The 17,374-nt window shown below is 40.6% G+C and overlaps 1 protein-coding gene across 2 annotated transcripts; it reads right to left on the reverse strand.

The window, feature by feature from the left end:
• LOC100823822 lies at positions 1-17,374 on the reverse strand. Of its 2 annotated transcripts, none has more exons than XM_010233160.3 (21): positions 17,218-17,374; positions 17,051-17,125; positions 15,776-15,895; positions 15,662-15,702; positions 14,247-14,458; positions 12,233-14,133; positions 10,583-10,801; positions 10,345-10,492; positions 10,148-10,264; positions 9,433-9,632; positions 9,115-9,350; positions 7,583-7,793; positions 7,331-7,486; positions 7,040-7,197; positions 6,772-6,964; positions 2,374-2,762; positions 2,081-2,261; positions 1,771-2,000; positions 1,052-1,697; positions 887-971; positions 1-793 (listed from the first exon to the last, which is right to left on the reverse strand). In XM_010233160.3, exons 1-21 carry the CDS (start codon positions 17,218-17,220, stop codon positions 525-527), a joined length of 5,790 nt encoding a protein of 1,929 aa, XP_010231462.1. In that variant the 5' UTR covers positions 17,221-17,374; the 3' UTR covers positions 1-524. The 2 variants fall into 2 exon arrangements, with proteins under 2 accessions (XP_010231462.1, XP_014752446.1); XM_014896960.2 differs by having other exon boundaries at positions 878-971.

Genomic DNA, 17,374 nt, shown 5'->3' on the forward strand with positions numbered 1-17,374 from the left:
TGGTAGAAGGCAAATATTCCATTTTCTTTACTCATAGTCATTCGTTTACAACCATCCATCACCTCTTTTCCTACTGTAAGGGAAAACAGAGATAACTCCTTTCCTCCTTCTAATTCAAACAATAATCTACTCAGATGGTACCACTAATATATACAATTGTTCTATCCACAGCAACACACAGCTACAGAGCTAGCATACAAGATAGAAGATACTGAAATATGTCAAGACCATCTTTGGAGTTCAGAAATCTCCTATAGATTGCTTCAAGAATTGAACTGCTTCCTTCTTGGTTCCGGACATTGGGACATGGCATCAGGATAGAACAAACTTAAGCCCGCCCATTCCTCTCCACTCTTTCAGGAGCGCAAGTTCAGAAGAGAAAAACTGTACAAATCACTTACTGCAACCTCTCCATGCTTCTCTCACTCACTCGTAAAGTAATAGATTATACTCAACATTTTTAAAAAGATTTGCTACAATTGTACGTCATATTTCGGCTGGAATGGGTGATGCCTTCAACGCGATCAGAACTTAGAACCATCCGCAGGGTTCACACAAGCTGTATTCATATTTCCTCTGCCACCATCCTGAGCATTTTCCATTGCCCTGGAAGAACTGCTCCGAGTAAGCTGAGATGCTGCAGTGGTGGGTTTCTGGGCCTCGGTGGTATTCAAAGAGGTGCTTGTGCCTCCTGCTTCTTGGTGAGGAAGAGCACTGGCCACTGCAGGAGCATAAGGATTTGCTTCATGAGCTTCACTGGACTCAGTGTGTGTGCTCTTCTCCTTGGAGCTACCTGTGAACACCAAAAAAACATATCAAGGCAAAGAACATGGAAGGTCGGTACCGTTTTAGTATATGTGCAGATGTCAGGAGTTACATGAAATACCAAGAGAAGAAACAGAGCTGTGCGGTGCTGGAGGTGCAACTTGTGATGAAGCTGTCACTATTGAGGCTCCTCTTTTATTTCTTGCCTGCAACAAGAATGAAATGAGGAAGAATGGATGAAAAGCTACATGGTAAGTTCTTCCATCATGAGCAGTGCAGACCATACCTTCATCTCATCACAGTACTTTACAACAGCAGATATGTTGGAGTATCGACCGTGAACCAATGTATATACCCACAGAAGGAGCTTCCTTGGAATGCTTAGGTCAAGTGTATCAACTATACCAGGGGCTTGCTGTAGCCCTTCAACAGGTGCCTGGGATGGGGTTACTGTGTAGAGATTAATACCCGAGGGAAACGTTCCACACGAACTCTCCCGATAAAAGTTGTAAGTGCTCTTCATTACAGTAACAGCACTCTCCATGTTATCTTCAGATGTCTGTCTGATCGCAATGTTTTTGATTCTATTGAGTGTCTCAAACCAATTCATGTCAAGACCTTTGAACTGAGCAGGCCCATCAGGGGATGAGATGAGCAGCTCATCAGGTTGCAAATCAACATAAAGTAGATGGCCCTTGGATATTGGAACAAGCTGATTGGCTGTGTCCACAGATTCAGGCAGTGGAGTGATTGAGGCCAGTTTGATTAGTATACACCGGCACCATGACAGAGAAGCATGCTTACAGATCTTCGCGAAGTTGCTATTTGACAACTTAGGTGTCTTGAAACGCTTTCTTATCTTCTCATTTAAAGTTTCAAGAACATCTAGTCGAATATCACTCTCAAGCAAACGGATATATTCGTGGATATAGCTGCCATAAGGAAACACTATATGACAACCATCTAGCTTAAGAATAATGTAGCGCACTCTGACTGAGTACGTACCTGTAAAGATTGCCTTCTGACAACTCTGGACTGTTCACCTCTGGTATAGTGCTTATATCAGCCAACAAGTTTGCATGGTCCATGAATACACTGAACATTTTCTCAAGTAGTTCCTCAACAGGAGTATCACCACAAATTCGACGAACTTCAGGATCTCGTATTGCTGTTGTTAGAACTTGAAGGTACTTCCCAAGACCCAGAGGAACAATATCACCCAGACATAGAGCAAACTACAGAAGAGAACAAATATTTATAGGATATGCAGAAAATGGTATATATTAACATCATTATGCTGATAGTTAGGAGGTACCCTCTTATCAGTTCGCAGATATGTGTATGCCCTCTCAAGAGTCGACAAGTCACTGTTCTTCTCCAACAGATTCAAGTACAGTATCATATACTTCCTGATGCATGTAATGAATTTTCGTGAACTTTCTGATAAACTGACCTCCAGATTCTTTCTGGATACACCAATATTTGGATTTTTCCTCCTGAAAGAACAGACAGATAATAAGAATTCTTTGGTAAAATTATTAATTTCATAAGTTATGACAGTTGATTACATCGGTGTGTAAGTTGCAAGCAGAGCAAAAGAAACTTCACCTTCCTTTTCGAACAGTGCCATCAATTTCCCACATGTTCACTGTAAAGGAGGACCGGGTAGATTTGAAACAAAATGAGAGCTCTTCCTTAGCCCGTTCCAGGTCCCCTGCTTCACCCCTTCTGTACAATCCTTGTGCAAGCATGTACCTTGCTTTATGGAAATGCTTTAGCTCCCCTTCCACACAAGTACCAAGGGCATACAAACAATCATCATAAAGGATATGCCATACTTTATCAAGTAAATCAGACTCAGCTAACTTATTTTCCTTTTTACTATCAAGAACATTATTGTTCTGGTCAGAGGATGAATGCCTGACATTAGTTATGGACCCCAGCATGCTCGAGACATTTTCCTTTGTCGTCTGATCGTATGTGTAATCAGCAACCACCTAAGAGAAAAAACAATCCAAAAGTTAGCATCTACCCTGTTCCTAAAGTGGTATGTCATGACAAAAATGGTAATTAGCAACAAGACTTCTGGTTAGAAATTAAGAAATAGAGGTTTGATAAAGTAAAGAAATTCAGACTTCAACATTATAATGTTTAAAACCGAGCTGTCGGTAGCCAGGGGGAGTTTTCCAAAACTAAGGCTGGTGCTGGTAGAAAAGCTTAAAGATTGCAAGCTGACTCAGGTTCACTCAGGAAGTGGCTCGACTTGCGCTCATCTTCTATATCTAAATAGGGGATCCCCACTAACTTATTTCTCTCAACATGCAGCCTATCCACCTCAGCAACCTGCCACCTCAACATTATTGGTACTAATTCTATTTCTTCTCCCTTCTTTTAATCCTATCCACTTTTATCAAACCGGTGCCCGTCGACTCCCTCTAGCCCACGCCCGCCGCCTTCTCACTGCCGCCTCGCGTCCTCTCTCCGCCGCGTGCCCGCGTCCGCCTCCCTGCAGCTGGCCCGTCTCCATGCAAATCGCTCCTGCCGCCCCCGCTCTCTAGCCCGTGCCTGCCTCTCTGCCGCCGACCCTGCTCTCTAGCCCGCACCTACGCTGCCGCCTCACTGCCGCCGCCCATCCTCTCCCTGCCGCTGCGCGCGCACGCACCCGCCTCCTGTTCAACCAAATGTACAGTGGCGGATTTTGCAGTTGTGGTTGGATCCGGTCTCTCCGCACCTGGGTCGTGCTCTGTGACGGCTACACAGCCCATACATCCAGCCCACACTCAGCCCATTACACTGTGCTTCTTCTCCTTGCTTCTATCGAACAGTTCCGTCCACAGCAGCAGCCGTTAATGGCACATTCGATTTGTTCCCTTCCTCTTCCTATTCTCTCAACGTTTCCTCCTAAAAACCAAACGCCGGCTGCACTCATCCAAACCCCCACGATCTCTAAAGAAATGAATGCACAAGAAACTGATGGTGGTATCCAATCCATTTGCCCACATATTGTTCCCTCCACTGCTCCACACAGGCTTCGTCTCTGCCCGCTCTCCTTGCGAAGTCTTCCGGTACGGAGAACTTCAGCCAATCCTCCTTTTCTCCTCATTCCCTGTTAGATCCTGTTTGCTACGTATCACATATTTTTGTTTTCTCAGATGCTGGACGCTTGGATGCTAAAGTTTGTGTTTCTTTGTTGATTCTCCTTCTCAGGGTGCTGGATGACTTGGATACTACAGCTGGTGTCTTTGTGCATTTTTCCTTGCTGCGTACTGATACATACTCTTCTTATCTGTTGCTAAAACTATTTTCGTTTATTTGCCTGAATGAACAAATACGGTTTGCAAGTTTGTGCTTTTTTGTTGATTCTCTCTTATTTTGTTTTTCTCAGGTACTGCACACCTTGGATGCTAAAGTTTGTGTTTTCTTTGTTGAGTTTCCCTCTCAGGGTGCTGGCCAACTTGGATGCTAAGGTTAGTGTTTTAGTTGATTCTTCCTTGCTGCATATCGCTACGTATTCATCTTATATATTGCTAAATCTGTTTTTTATTTGTTTGCTTGAATGATATTGCCAGCTCAATCATCCAAGTATAGTAACTGGTCGGTTGACGGTCGATCAATGCATCGTCTTAGTTATATAATTTACTTTTGTCAAATCTTATTCCAAATTTCCGTGAAGCATATCTCAGTCACCTACTCAGTATCTATTTTCTTCTGTTTCAAATTCTGAGTGAAATGATTGTGCATGATAGCCAGAAATCCATTATTTGACAATACCACTACAGCCACTGGTCACCATCTTCCCATGATTCCATCTCATCTTGATTTTAAACATTAGATTCGATCCAATCTTTCACTTCCTTTGTTCTTGCAATTGTTTTGCTGGTACAAGCATATGTTTCTTTCAGTTCTCTCATTTATCTCTCCGTCTTTATTGCTAAAGTATTAACCGAAGGTTCTCTTCACAATATATAATGAACAAGTGGTATCAATTTCTCTCATTTGCAGGAGATTTTCAAGCAATAGAAGAAAGGTGTTGATGGATTCTGGAGATGACCACCTCTCTCTCAACAGTCACTCAAGTAGCAGCTTCTGGAATTGGTCGCTGGTCTCTCTCTCTCTCTCAACTTTTTTTTTTGAATTTTGTCTTATACCATGTGTATAAGGTGCCGTTTATTTTGTTTGAGCGAAGATCCTTGCCCAAACCGTCCATGATAGTGCTGTGTAGAAACAGGTCACTTGGTCGCCCATCAACTGTGTTAAAATGTAATAATACCACTATATGCAGTATGTGATTTTGGTTAAAAAAAGCTTAGTTGTTTTGGCCTATGATGTTCCATGCTTTCTCATCTCCTTCGTTATATATATTAGATATTAAAAGTTGCTAAGCTGCATTCAATCAGAAATCTTAGGTTCCTCTTCCAGACAGTGGCTAATAGTACTCATGACATATGTATGTTTTCTATCTTGCTTGCAGTTAAGTATCGTGGATCAACATAAATATAAGCAAGTAACAGAGATGGAAGGAGACACTATCAGGTACAAGTGACAATACTCACAATAAACGCCTATGCGGTTATATTATGTATGTTCAGATATCCCTCAGATATTATGCTATTTGATTTCTTTCCTATATGCAAACAATGAATTATATACTCCGTATATGGTTATGGTACACGGAGGGCTGGAGTTCCATCATTTTGTTTGTCCTCTAATCTGCTGGCTATTATGGATGGAGAAGAAAAAAGAGGGTAAGAAACTGAATTGTCATTAGCTATTTTGCCCATTTTTGGATGAACAACTGGTTGATAAGTTAACAAGCCTTCTTCAAGTTTGGAATGAATCAATGGCTGATTTACTATTGAACTTTAGGTCCAACCATGTAAACCCTCCTAATTCCCGCTGCAACGCGCGGGGTATCATCTAGTAATAGAAATGAGACCAGCCGAACACTCTTTTCAGCGTGTTAACTTAACGAGCTGAGCTTACCTCATGTGCTGCATGTTAGCTTGTGGGAGCTGTTTTCACTTGCAAAGTTCCATAGGGTCCAGCCCCCCAGCTAGTCTATCCAATAAACATAATGCCACACATTTGTTTGGTAGGCATTCTGTACAAAATATTATGTATGCTGGCTTTTGATCTATGAGAACCCTAGGTTGATGATCATTGAACTCTGAAACTAGTGGCTATGCTGTCTAGAACTTTACTTATTTATATGGTCTGTATGGAACCATTATTTTCTTTTACCAGATGGAACCATTATTTATTATCCTGAAAACACCTTATAGAACTTATATAGTCTAGTATTTACATGTTGTTGATGCCGATTTGGCTTGGAGCGGTCCCCATTAGCATAGCCCCTAATGGCTAGTGACCAAAGGAAAACCACCTGATTGCTACAGGAAACCAAATCTTGTCCAACTTACAATTACAAGTGGAGACTGCTTCAGTAATGTGCTGAACTTGCCTAAGAGAATCTACTTGAAGTCAGCCATTTGAGTATCGACATGGAAATGATTTTGTCGATGGAACAACTCATACCATCACTCACCAGCCAGTCAATATGCAAAAGCTTATTTCGTTCAGGTGTGTACTTAAGTCATTCAATGAAGAGACAAGGGGCTATTTGGATGAAGGCCTAAGAAGATATGCCTGATTGAAAGCTATATCGGAGGGTTGCCTGTAACTTGTTTGGTTGAAGCCCTAAAAACATCCCTGATACAGGCATCTTTTGTCCCTGGCTCGGCACTGGAAATCTCTCGCCTAACTCTGGTTGGTTCACAGTTCAAGAAAACATGGCTTTTGGTCTAAGGCTTCTCGTAAAGTACAGTTCTCCAACCGAACAACATATCTCTATACTCGCCTGGCCAGGCAAAAAGTATCAAAATCTCGGGCTGCTACAGGCATGAATTTTTCTGAGGCATGATGGTCAGGACACCAACCAAATTTATGTTTGCGCTACTTATTGTTTTTCTCTCAAGTTTAAAAATTATGTATGATATCTTAACAAACCTGAATAACATCAAGATTCTGTTTCCCTCGAGTATAAAGTAACTTCATGCGTGATGCGTGTATCCTGTAAACCGGGTCAACTGCAGTAGGATTCAACGTCATGGCTTTGTTGTAGTATGAAAATGCCTTAGCAGGGGAATGCCCCAGTTTCTCACACAGCTTTCCAAGGTAAAATGCATGGAGCCATTGAGCCCTGCAAAGTAAATAAGTATCATATCATTGCATGTATGGCAAACAAAAGACAGAACATGGATACAGGTTAGATTACTTGAGTTCAAAAGCTTTCTCAAAGTGCTTCATAGAATTCTGGCAATATATATTCCATGTTGAATCCTTCACTGGCAAAGTAGCTCTTTGATCATAAAAGGGTACCACATTTTGAAGGCTGTCATAGTAAACTAGGGCCAACAATTCATGTATTTCGATCTGAAAAAAGAAGTGATTAGATGTGTCCCCAACAGTATCCATGTTTTGATAAAAGAAACTGAAGATGCATAAGAGATTAACACAAAGGCATCTCATAGGTGATAGGAAGAACAAAAAGATTGAGGGAACGCACCTGCTCAGTGACAGTATTGGCCAATGTTAAACTCATCAACAGGCAGCGCCGACTATGTCTACGACCCATCTCAACCCTTTGGGTTAAAGCTGTATTTGTTCGCCAATCCAAAATGCTTATATGTTTACTACCATCATTCAGCAACAGGTCAACTTCCTATTGTAGTACAAGAGAATGAACACTGGTTAAGGAACAGCGTGGAGTACTACAAGGAATAACTACAATCGATCGGTATAAGCAGTAAATAATTACCTCGTCATATAGATTTGAAAGCCTTTGCCAGCTTTCAAATCTCAATGGGTTATACAATAAATCATACTTGAAAAGATTAGCACTTTGTTCAACAAATTCACCTCCTTCCTTTTTCAACACAAAACCTGTATACTTATCAGAGGCACTTATATCTTCTGCTTGTACTATGTAGTAATACAGGTTTCCATAAACATCCGAGTAAGGCCCAGAGCTGCATGTCAGTCAAGAATATAGTTAGCGTCTTAGCGAATATCCTCTACAAGATATGTTGGACAAGACTACGTGGGGCACGTGCCCACCATAGTCTTAATGTAGTGTTGTACTCTATGTCTCTATGCCATACGGAGTAATGCAGTGTTGCATGCCAAGTAAACAAATTTAGAAAAGATGATGTCATGAGGATACAATGCAGTGTTGCATGACAAGTAAATAAATCTAGAAAAGATGATGTCATGGATTAAAAAAAAACTTCGATTTCAAATTTTAAAATGTTTTATCTTTTGAACCGTAAATTCAAATCATGTTATGTTTTCGCCATTAGGTCGATTATAACAGGGTCTTCAAAAATCAAAACTAGATCTCATATTGATATGTTTTGGTGATCCTTTTTCTCGTCAGCAGTTACCAGATTATAGTCACATAGTTACCAGGTTATTGAACGTCGTTCTCCACCCATGTAGGACTAACATTATGGTAATTTCATGGTCTGATATCCTCTCTTGCTTCTTGATAACACTTCAATGCTCTCTCATTGGACTTGCTTGGCATCGTAATGCCTACCAACAGATCAATTACTACCCCAGCAACGGCTACTGTTAAGGTGGTAATCACTCAGTACTAACATGGCAACTAGCATATTATAACCTGGTAACTGGTGGCGCCAAAAAAAAAAGTCAAAACTGTAAAGTTGCATGCACCGAACCAGCGCACCTACAACATTAAGCTGATGGTGAAAGGAGGGGAATTCACTTATACCTCAACACCCCCCCTCATGGGTTACTCACTCAGGCCTAAACATGGACCAAAAGCAGGCTGCAATTTTTTATTCAAATTGCGCCAGCTGAGTCTTGAACTCGAGACCTCTTGGCTCTGATACCATGTAAATTTGGATGAACCGAACCAATGCACCCAAAAGCTTAAGCTGACGGGGTAAGGATGGCAATTCACTTATGCTCAACAAAAACATATTCAAATGGGATCTAGTTTTTAAGCCCTCGCCGAGACAAACTCAACGGTGAAGACGGATCTTAAATCGCGTAAATGGTTTGAGTATTAAATAATTTCTAATTTTCACTTTTCAGATTTAGCATGTAATGCATGCAATTTTATCTCTCTCCTAAAGTGTGCATGCTGGAAAAGATTTTGCATGCACGCAACATGCATGTGCTCCTCTGTTATCCACCAATCCATATGAACCCTACGAAGATAGGTGACGCCGTACCGTTAGACAAAGCTGTGTACGTGCCCCAATTAGAATTCCCGATGTTTCACTGCACAAGAAAAGGGGATCTAGGTGCAATGCAAAGGCTAACCTGTCAGTGGAAAGTTTTTTGAATGCTTCATAGCCACTTTCGCCTGGGAACAGTACATTCAGGATTGCTTCCGTAGATCCACGAGTTTCATAAATTTCACAGAGTATCTTTTCACATGAATCAGGTCCATCCAAGAAATTGTCAAGAGGATTATTAACTAGCAAGTCATAAGGTGGCTGGGGAAAGTGTTTCCGTATAGCGCGGAGCACTCTCCGCAGTTTAACCAAGCCAGTTTTCTGAAACAATAAATTACATTATGCATTTTATTTGACACTCCATACCAAACTGAAAACAACAACTTGTTCAGTAGTTACTCACTGATAGAGCTTTCGCATATGGTAGGACATACTGAAAAACATCAGCGCATTGTTCTTTTGTTTGATAGTCACCACGGCTTGTATTTTTATGTACTGCTAGATCATCTTCACTGGAAGAATCTGGGTTTATCTTCAAACCATATAAGCAGAAAAAAGCCTGGTCCAAGGCACTATCAATACTTGACTGTATTTCCTCCAATTCTGCATTAATAGAGCATTTATCAGGATAGACACCGATAGAAAAACTACAAGTTTTCATTTGTTTCTCCATTCACTGCAGCACCAAGCATTGAGGACTAGTTCTACACAGCATAGAGACAAAACCAGCTAGCGCCTAGCATATCTGGCAATGGCATTATACAACATCTCCACTAATCTACTACAAGATATAGACTTCCTCCATGTAGAAAAACAAGTACAACTTTGAAGCTTGAGTAAACCAAGGAAAAACTCCTCCAGAGAAGAGCGTTGAAGTTTATGAGTTTTACTCCCAAGTAAATTTTCCACCTGGCCAACTGCAGTGCAGCATTGAGTAGAGGTGCGATTAATAATCAATCTGGCAGCAAGTAACGAGGACATAGGGGCGTGTGGTGGAACTCAAGGATCAATTTGTCCTTGTATTTTTGGATTAGTCAGATTATAATTTGTCCTTCTATTTTTGGATTTAGGGAGTAGGAAATACACATTGTAAAATTGATTAGGGTAATACGGCCTACCTGTTTCTTCCTCATCCTCAGAGCTATGTTTATCGTCACAAACAGAGGGTTCATCAGTTACACTGTCTTCTCCGCTGTTATTTTTTGGAAGTGCATCTCCTTCCAACCCATTTGGATCTATACAATAAGACAGAGAAGATCAATGAATGCCAGTTGTTGGCTGACAAAGAAACAAGTCTACCATGAAAAAACCCTACTAAGTTGAGATTTTAGCTTCACGTCTAGTGCCATGAGATGTCTGACTGCAAACTTGAGGAAAGTCCCTTCCTCCCCTTCACCATCCATTCCAGCACAGCAGAGCCCATACTCAGCAAGCAAATCATGGACTGCAACAAGTAAGTCAACCTGCATATGTGAACAAAATTAAGTGGGTATTGAATAAAATCAACGGTATAAATCTTATATTCTTATTTTTAATATGAAGGTAACACATACCTGAGTTTTGACAGATATTGTAGGATCAAGGTGCTGAAGTTTGCAAAATGCAATGGCTGCATCTACAAGGCAAGAACTCTCCAAGTGGTCAGCCTGATACGAGGTCCCAGAGCATGAGAGTTTTCTCCACGAGATCATCTTGACAGCAGCGCACATGATTGTCAGGAGCAATGATTGAATACCACCGATGATATGTAAACTCAAACCATCTTGCCCATCCTGCAGGTATGAATATCAAACAGTCACTTTAGTGGCCCTGTTAGAGGTACTGTAATCCAACAAGGTTTTTCCCTGACTAGAAAACACACATAGACGACGTTTGGTAAGACAGTTGTCCAGTGCAAAAAAAGAAAAGAATTAAAGATAGTTGATACAGGGTCTTGAAAGACATGTGATTCCGGCTAGTACATTTAATAGAAAATGGCCAATGCCTACCACAAAGTGCATTGGGTGTTTACAATGTATATTCCTCAAAGTCCATTGCCAACAACATACCCCTGTTAAAGGATATACTGAATTACTCCCTCTGATCCTAAATTCTTGACTCAAATTTGCTCAAATATGGATGTATCTATTCTTAAAAAGCGTCTAGATACATGTAATATTTCAACAACAATTTAGGATCGGAGGGAGTAGCAAATTACTAGGCGACGTATCAGGTGTAAACCTCTATTCAGTGGAAGCTTTCAATCCTATCCATTAGATCTCAAATAAAAGGATGAGATGAAAGGTGGAAGCTCACGTATTTTATAAGAAAAAAAAAACTTAAGACTTTTCCACCCACCTTTCAACACATCTGCTTATTTAAGATCTAATGGTTAGTATTGAAAGTTTTCAAGTTTTCACTGGATAGAGGTTTTCACCTGATAAGTTCCCAAATCACTAATACAACTTACGCGTGCTAAAACCATTTTTCTATTATTGGTTAATAGATTGCACCATTTTACTAACTACATAGAATAAGCATAGCATATACACCCTCAATAAAACAGCTTACCATGGAGCACTTTAAGTAATAAATCCACAGCAGGCACAACATAAACAGATAGCATACAGCTCACATGAAGTTCTTGTGCAAACACAAGAAATTAAACCCTGAAATGCTAAAAAATCCCTGAATATCACTAATTTCCTCTTAGGTCTAGTTACATGGCATTTTGAAAAATCAGGACAGCATAAAGACTTCACTATGATCATATATGTAACTCATAGTAGCTCCAAGTGCGGAAAGCTTGATGCTTCTTATCGAACAACCAATCTACTCCCTCCAGTAGTTTGACTGCTAATATTGCTATGATAGTAAGAAATAAATAAAAAGTAATTAATTAGAAACGACTCGCTGTCCTACGTGCACCAAAATTTTAGAACTTCAGCTTTTCATCTATGCAGCATCGCCAACCTAGATAGAACTATTTACTCATATCATTTAACATCACAAAAACCTATTGAAAAATCCAAAGACTTAAGAATGACTTTCACTTATACACATCTTAATTAGTTAAAAAATTCTCAGTAGAGAACACTAACATGCCTATTGTGCATTAATATAAAAGTGAAATTTGGTAGATAGCCATCGAGATATGGCAAGATTTGAAAAAAAAAAGACAAATAAGGAGATCCATAGAAAAAAGAACAGAGGACTTGACTTACAGAAATATCACGCTGATCAATAATGTCTTTTGCTGTACTCGCATTTCGAGATACATCCTTGACTGCTTCCACAACACTTTCTAGTCGATTTCTGTTCATTGCTTCCACAAAGTCCGCGTCACTTGAATTTTTTTCCTTCTGGGGGGCAACAGATCCAACCATGCCAGCTGCCACAGTTAGAACCTGCAGTTTCCTCCGGTGGGAATCAAGATAGATCTTGAGGTTCATTGGTTTAGCTTTTTCACATGCTGATATTAAGACATCCAAGGCACACAACTCAAGTGAAATCACTCTCTCCCTTTCGCTCTGTGAACGACATGCATTGCCTACGTAGACATCACTGGTGGAAAGTAAAAGTGGAGGAAGCAATTCCTTGAACTCTGTATGAGTTATGTTGTTGATATTTTCATCATTCTTCCAAAGTAAAGCTTCTAGCTTGATCAAGTTAATTTCACGCAGAATAGTATCAGCTGTCGGAAATTTTACAGACTTGCAGTGAGGTAGAAGTATAAACTTTCTACTGCCCTTGGCTTCATCACTACTTCTTAGGAGTGACAAAGCAGCGTTGAACTCCCTGTAAGCTTTTCCTTTGCGGTCTTCTGAAAGAGACAGACAACCACTAAGCCAGTAGAAGCGAATCCAGTTCACGCATTCAGTATTTGAAATACTGTATTCAGATGTTTCATCCCCAAGCATGTTACTGGAAACTAATTCGTTAGAGTTTACAGAGCCTTTGGACAGATCTGTCTTGTTTCCCTCTGTTTTATCACTTGAACATATTTCTGCCCTGCGGATCTCCTTATCCAAATCAAAGCTGGTGGAGTTCATTTTCTCGACACATGCGCTCAAGGGTAGTTCCACAACTATTGACTTGATTACTTGACAAAGATGGTAACAACAATCGAGGAGCTCTGAGGATGCTGATGGGCTTCCAGAACATATAGCTCGATCATAGTACAGTTCAGCAAGAAATAAACTACACAGTGCAGATCTATCTTGACCCCAGCCTCTAGTAAGTTTGTCTAGTTCAATTAACTTAGCGAAGTTATCTTGACAAGGTATGTTAAGATGAGCTATCTCTTCCAATAACATAAATCCAATATGACGAGGACCATAATTCTTGCATATCTTAGAGAGAAAATGCTTAACATCATCAGCTTCATGGTCGGATGTATATGTGACAGTTTCCGGATCAGACATATCCGCATTTGCAGAACAATCAGTCTTTTCTGTATCACTTACCCCCTTCAGGATAAATGGATCTAGAAACTGAGTTATAGCATGTGATATATCTTTGCCATTGGATTCATTTTCATCTTTTCCGGATTTGCGACTACGCAGCCTCTCCAGGCGCCTGCTTCGCCTTTCGTGAGGCTGTTCTCTGTCTGAATTAACATCTTTCTCTTTAGCTGTACTTTTGCAATCATTAGATGGCAAACGTTCACCATCATGGTACAAATCATTTCCACTTCCAGAAGCGGAGTCTACAGTTTTGGATGCGTCTATAGATAAGGCAACATCCATCATGTTATTAGCAACCCCCTTGACACTCCCCTCTTTTGCTGTTAAGGAACATTTGACACCATCCAAAAGGGCACTCCATTTGGCTTCAGTGAGTTGCAATGTAGCATTCTGTTTACTCCTCTTCCTTGTTTCTTGATCCATTTCATCATCTGCAGATTTTCTTTTATTGGAAAAATCAAGTCTGGCATGCTTGGGTTCAAGTATGTCGATACCCCGAGGTGCAAAAGGTACTGGGTTAGTATCCTCAATGGTCTTCTTTACATGTAAAGCACGATGATGCGATGGCCAGCTCCTAAGTATTAAATTTGCTACAGAAAGACATGCAACTTCATCACGGATCGCTATAAGCACCTCCATTAGTTTCTCCATGCAGTTCCCTATATAAAGCATCAAAAATTAGGTATCACAAGTTTAGGATATGGTAGATGAACTGAAAAGTGAAAAGTAGCAGACTAGATTAAAAAAGAAGGGAATGAAAAGAACACCATACAATTGGTTGGGCTGCACACTAGCCCTTGCTCAAATGCCCATCTTGATACGCTCAATAAACCCATCGTGCAAGAAAGTGTCCCCAGATGATTCCATACAACTGAATCATAACTATCAAGCTCCACAGCTTGTAGGTAACAGCAGAGAGCATTATCATGAAACTTTGATCCTTGTTGAAGGAAAACAGATGCAAGGTTTTTCAATGTCAAAAACCTGTGTATTTAAGAAGGCATGTCAGCATTTTGACCAGCAAAAACAACTGTCACACATTTCAAATCAGTCGACCATTGGAATTAGCTCATTACGTCTAATTCAAGAGTCACGATAAAGATCAACTGTGATATGTTTTTTACAATAAACCTTCACCATGACATGCAAGTGTTGCACTTATTATAGCATGCACACGACCGTGAGAAGTGGTCTTATCCAAGAAACACAAATGAGAAAATCGAGATTCAGAAGGCCATGAGCACTGGAAAAGGGGATAGGGTTGTTGGATGTCACATTGATGTCAGGATGAATCTATCAAATGTAATACTTCCTCCGTCCAACAAAAGATGTCTCAAGTTTGTCAAAATTTGGATGTATCCAGACATGACTTAGTGTATAGATTCATTCAAATTTAGTCAAAGTTGAGACATCCTTTGTTGGACGGAGGGAGTACTTGGGTATCTACCTTCTTGTGGAATGCTATATCTTTGTCTCACTTTGCAAGTGTAAGAGTTAGTGCCATTACAACTCATCTAAACAATTAAAATCAAGTGGACAAAGGGGTGTTACGTTGGAGGCCACAATTTGCCACAGCCTGCCACAACTACCCTAAGAAGTTAGTCTAGTATCAGTTCACTCCACAGCTGACTTGCCTTCATGGCCCATGTGTCCTAGACTAAGTTTTTTTTATGTAAGCTTGCCACAGTTGTGGCTATATTTTTCATGCCAACAAGTCAGACAAAAAAGTGGCAAAAAATCAATTAGCACAACTTTGGCACAATTTCACAAGAGTATGCATCTACGACAGGTGGGACTGACAGCTACAAAAGTGTGGTGTGCCACAGCTTTAGCAGTGAACCAAACAATAGTCATACATGATTGCATATCTCCGACAAAGTATGGTGATTTGTGGCTATCAACCAAGCATGCCCTAAGTATTAAGTCCGCTTGCATAAGAAATCAAGCACTTATTTATTTCAAATACTGATGCCTCATATAGGAGAAAATTGTTCCACATACGTCACTATTCATATAGTCAGTACTGACAAACTCAAGATAGAGTTTTTTTTAGAAAAGAAACTCAGAATTCTGCAATTCTTATTCCATCTTATGTCTGGGAGTTTAACCAATAAATAATGCTTTTCAATAGCAAATAAGTACATATATATATATATCATGGACATTACAAAAAGGTGAGAAAAGAACCTTAGCTGCAACAAATGCTGATCGCTGCCAATGTTGTCAACCTGTTGAAATAAACAACCAGCTGTTATGGAAGAGGCAGCAAAATAGCATCAGAAATATTCTTAGTGAGTTTACCTGAATTTGTGATATTAGCGGATCCTTCAAAACATCCTCCAAAAGTTCACGAGCTTTTGCGTAGTCCTTTTCTTGTAACTTGAGGAGACCCTCATGGTACTTATGAGAAAGTGCAGATTCCTGGCAGCATTAAAAGGTTATTTTAAGAACACAATATGACAACAATACTAAAAGCTTCGAAAACTTAAAACTTCAGCATTGCCACAAAATGGGAATTTAAAGAGTCTGAATCAGAAAAAGATTTGATGAGCATCTGCTGAAAGCTTTGGGTTAGTCTTTCAGACTCTGGTCCCTTTTTAGTACTCCCTCCGATCCTAAATTTTTGTCTTAAGTTTGCCCAAATATGGATGTATCTATTCTTAAAAAGCGTCTAGATACATGTAATATTTCGACAACAATTTAGGATCGGAGGGAGTAGCAGATATGAAAAACATTAACATGATATGTTGATGTACAAAGATAGTTAAAGAACAAGAACCTTTCAGTAGGATGCCACTCACTATTTAGCGTATTCTTGTACCAACCCAGACTAAACCATATTGCAACAATAAACGATAATAACTACCCCAGTGAAAATGCTTGTTGAACCACCAGTTCTGGAATGAGCAGTCAGATAGGAAACAGAATCTCAAACAATTATCTCGACGGCAAAAATACATATGTGAACTCTCGCCTTATGTCGTAGCTATGTTCACCAGACTACACAAACAAAACTATACAGACACTTGAACATTATGATCGATATGGTTTAGGTGCCCTTACAGAACACACACAGACTCCCATTTACAGAATATCTGGATGTATAGTGACATAACATATCCAAACAATGTAAGTTCTAGAATTATACCCCAGAAAACTGCGGCAAACCAATGTTTAGATAACGAAACAAACAGTCCATCCTATTAAATTATGAATTACCAATCACATTGCTTCCTAATCTGAGACCAGCAGAGTAACAAGCCCTCATCTGTAGACTGAAGAAACCATAGCTTGGTAAAACCACGCTTAAAGCACCCAAGTCGTCAATGACACCACCTCAAGGCAGCTTATGGTGCTTGCCACAAAATTACGCGCGTTTAAACACATAAGACCCAATTAACACAACACGCGTTGCACTCGACAAATCGAAAACCCTAACGTGGCCCGAGTCAGAAGCTACAAAATCAACGCACTGGAATTTTAGGAATTGGGAACATAGCATGCTCGGAGAAACGTAGGGGACAAGGAGAGGAGGAGGAGGAGGAGGAGGAGGAGGAGGAGGAGGAGGAGTCGTGCCTGTGCTTCCTTGGTCGGCGCGAGCGGCTCCCATTGCCCGACGGTGTCGCTCTCGTTGATGGCGGCGATGGAGAACTGCGAACGCGTGGGAGAGAAGCGGAGAGTGAGAAATATGGCAATCGGGAAAGGAAGACGAGGGGACGCTGTAGGAGAGGGACGGATCTCACCATGGTCGGCGGCGCGGAAGAGGAGGCCGCACGAGGCGACGAGGGTCGCTGCAGTGAGCGGTGGTCGCCGCCAGGAAAGCCCGTTTCCCTGTCGAATCTCGATTGGGGTTTTAGGTCTGTGGGATCGTGCCGGGGCTACAGGGTCATGACAACGGAC

This window comes from Brachypodium distachyon, chromosome 1 (genome assembly GCF_000005505.3).
Source record: "Brachypodium distachyon strain Bd21 chromosome 1, Brachypodium_distachyon_v3.0, whole genome shotgun sequence".
NCBI lineage: Eukaryota > Viridiplantae > Streptophyta > Magnoliopsida > Poales > Poaceae > Brachypodium > Brachypodium distachyon.